Source organism: Arabidopsis lyrata (genome assembly GCF_000004255.2).
Source record: "Arabidopsis lyrata subsp. lyrata unplaced genomic scaffold ARALYscaffold_918, whole genome shotgun sequence".
NCBI classification, from domain to species: Eukaryota; Viridiplantae; Streptophyta; class Magnoliopsida; order Brassicales; family Brassicaceae; genus Arabidopsis; species Arabidopsis lyrata.
This window is the reverse complement of record NW_003301974.1, coordinates 1,074-3,747: the sequence shown is the minus strand read 5'-3', so window position 1 is coordinate 3,747 and position 2,674 is coordinate 1,074. Positions and strand designations below refer to the sequence as shown.

General features: G+C 33.9%; 1 protein-coding gene and 1 long non-coding RNA gene across 2 annotated transcripts; one reads left to right on the top strand and one right to left on the bottom strand.

The window, feature by feature from the left end:
• On the bottom strand, positions 1-642 carry LOC9298285. Its single transcript, XM_002862162.2, has 3 exons — positions 638-642; positions 376-453; positions 1-226 (listed from the first exon to the last, which is right to left on the bottom strand). Exons 1-3 carry the CDS (start codon positions 640-642, stop codon positions 64-66), a joined length of 246 nt encoding a protein of 81 aa, XP_002862208.1. The 3' UTR covers positions 1-63.
• Positions 643-975: 333 nt separating this feature from the next.
• Positions 976-1,718, top strand: LOC110225890. The gene is made up of 2 exons (XR_002330062.1): positions 976-1,352; positions 1,452-1,718. It is a non-coding gene; the product is annotated as an uncharacterized LOC110225890 (long non-coding RNA).
• Positions 1,719-2,674: the final 956 nt, after the last annotated feature.

Sequence of the window (2,674 nt, the reverse complement as noted above, 5' to 3'; positions counted from 1 at the left end):
TTCTAGCTCCCATATAAACCCAACAAACAACATTTAGGAATCATTCCAACAAATAGACACAAATTATAATGGCTTCTTCTCTTTAGATTTGTCCTTGATAGTTGCAATGGCTTCTCTTAGAGCCTCACTCTTAAGCTCCACTGTCTTCCCAACGTTACGTTTCTTCTCCTCAGATTTTCCCTCAATAGTTGTAATGGCTTCTCTAAGAGCCTCACTCTCAAGTTGTCTATATAATCAACAAACCCATTTCACTAAATTAGATCAAGCAATAATCCATTGGACAATAAGACAACTACGAACGACAATCTTAGGATAGAAATCAAAAACTATAAAGCTAGAGCAATAAGAGATCTATATGAAAGATTTTTCAAGTACCTCATCTTGAGTTTCCTCTCCTTAGATGCGAGAACGATATTTGTAATGGCTTCTCTAACAGCATCACCATTAAGCTTACTATATAACAAACAAACCCATTTCTCAATTGTATGATACATTGAGCAAAAAAAAAAATGATACGATGACCAATAAGACAACGATGATTACTCTCTAAGCCATCAAAATTAGCAAACACTAAACTATAGCAATAGAGAGATCTATATGAAAATTGGTAGATGAGCAGGAAGAACTTTTCAAGTACCTCATCTTGAGTTTCTTCTCTTTTCACGAAAGATAACAACAATAAGACGAAACGAGAAGTGATGATGTCGAAGAGAGACGAATGTGATATGTAGAAATAATAGAATGATCAAGAAGATGCACCAATCAATATGAAGATATTCTATATTTATTATTGAGATATGTAAAGATTTTAGGTCTGGGCATTCGGCGAAAACCGATCAAACCGAACCGAGAAAACCGAAATTTTCGGTTCTCGGCGCCGAAGGTGTAAGGAGGAGTTAACCGATCGGCGAAATTATTTTGGGAGTTCGGTCTTCGGTTCGGTTCGGTTCGGCAGCTATGAACCGAACGGTTATACGGTTTGTTCTCAGCACCCCATCTTCTTCTTCATCGTTCCTGGTTTTGTATGTCATAACTTATGAGGAAGAAGAAGAACGGTTGCGGCCATTTTTGGGAGTATGTCGAGTTGTCGACAAGAGAAAACCCTAATGGTTTTAAAGTTTGGGCTCAAGCTAGATAATTTTTTTCATTTGGGCTAATATTCGTTGGCCCTAATTTTAATAATATTGTTTTTATTTTTATTTGGCCCAATATCTTTACAAAACCCACAGTCCATTACATAAAATATGTATGAAAAAGAAAAACCCTAGATCTAAGTCATTTCTTTTGATTTTTTCCATTTGCTTTCTTTTCTTTCTTTTGCAGCCGATTATCCTTGGAGACCCTAGCAAAACGTTGGGTTAAATAAATTTCTCTCTTCTTTAAGCCTTGTTAATCTTATACTTCTCCTTATGTTGTTTCAAATATGTGATATTCTGTCTTCTTCCTCATAGATCACTTAGATCGTCGTCAAAGCAACCGTCAATACTCAATCATCTTTCACATTGCATCTCGTCGTCAGCACGAAGCCTAAGTCCATCCACTACGGTACGGATGTTCAAGCGCCGGAGCCAGCTAGAAACTATTTCTGGTTGTCGTTGCCGTCGCCGTTGCGGCTTAACCATCAGCTTGTCGAAAACCCTAGATTTAAATGGGTTTGGGCTTGTTATTAAAATTTGGTCTGGGTTTGTGATTTTATTGGCCTTGTAAATCTTTTTGTATTACAGACAGTAAACCGAAAAATAAACCGAATAAACCGAACAAAAAAAAATTTCGGTTCAATTCGGAATAGATTTTAAAGCATGTAACCGAACCGAAAAACCCGATTACCGAACCGAACCGAACCGAATTTTAGTTCGGTTCAATTCGGCGAGATTTTTAGATAACCGAAAAACTGAAAAACCGAATAAACCGAACCGAATAACCCGAGTAAACCGAACGCCCAGGCCTAAAAGATTTGTATCTATCTTCGTTTAGGAAACCATTTCAATGTAAACATAAGTAACCCATTGCTTGTGATTGAGAGTTAATACTTAATACTAGATTTTAACCCGCGGTGTACCGCGGGATGATTTAATTTTAAAGTTAGTATAAAAATATTTTGTAAATTGTATCTCCTTATAACATATTTATTTATATTATAGTTTACAATTGTTATTAAGTAACGGTATACCACGAGTCCACGAGACAATTATTAATAAACTGAGGATTTAACCCGTATTAAAGCGGTATATAAATATTGATTCAAATTCGTCCGCCATATAAATCCTTTCCAAAATATAACCCGTTCTGTAATTTCTTAACCCGTCCCGTGATTTGTTTTTATTTTAAAATTTAATGATTATTTATTATATATAAAAATTTACAAATCATATCATTCTCTAAGACATTTATATATTTTAATAAACTAAAGATTTAATATGTATTAAAGTGGCATGTTAATGATATTTTAAAATTTTATAAATATTGTTATTAAGTAACATTATACTACGGGATAATTTTTGGTTTTATACAATCTTTTCTAAATGAGACTGATTTAATATGTCTAATATTTGTGGTATGAAAAAAAGGATTTAATCCGTATTGAAACGGCGGATTAATGATATTTTAATCTTTTTATTATTGTTGATTCAAAAACCCGTCCCGCCAAAAAATTTATTTATTTTATTAATGTTCT

Coding starts and splice junctions, on each gene's coding strand:
- LOC9298285 (XM_002862162.2), bottom strand. Junction 227..375: donor GAGAGGAAACTCAAGATGAG/GTACTTGAAAAA, acceptor TTGATTATATAG/ACAACTTGAGAGTGAGGCTC.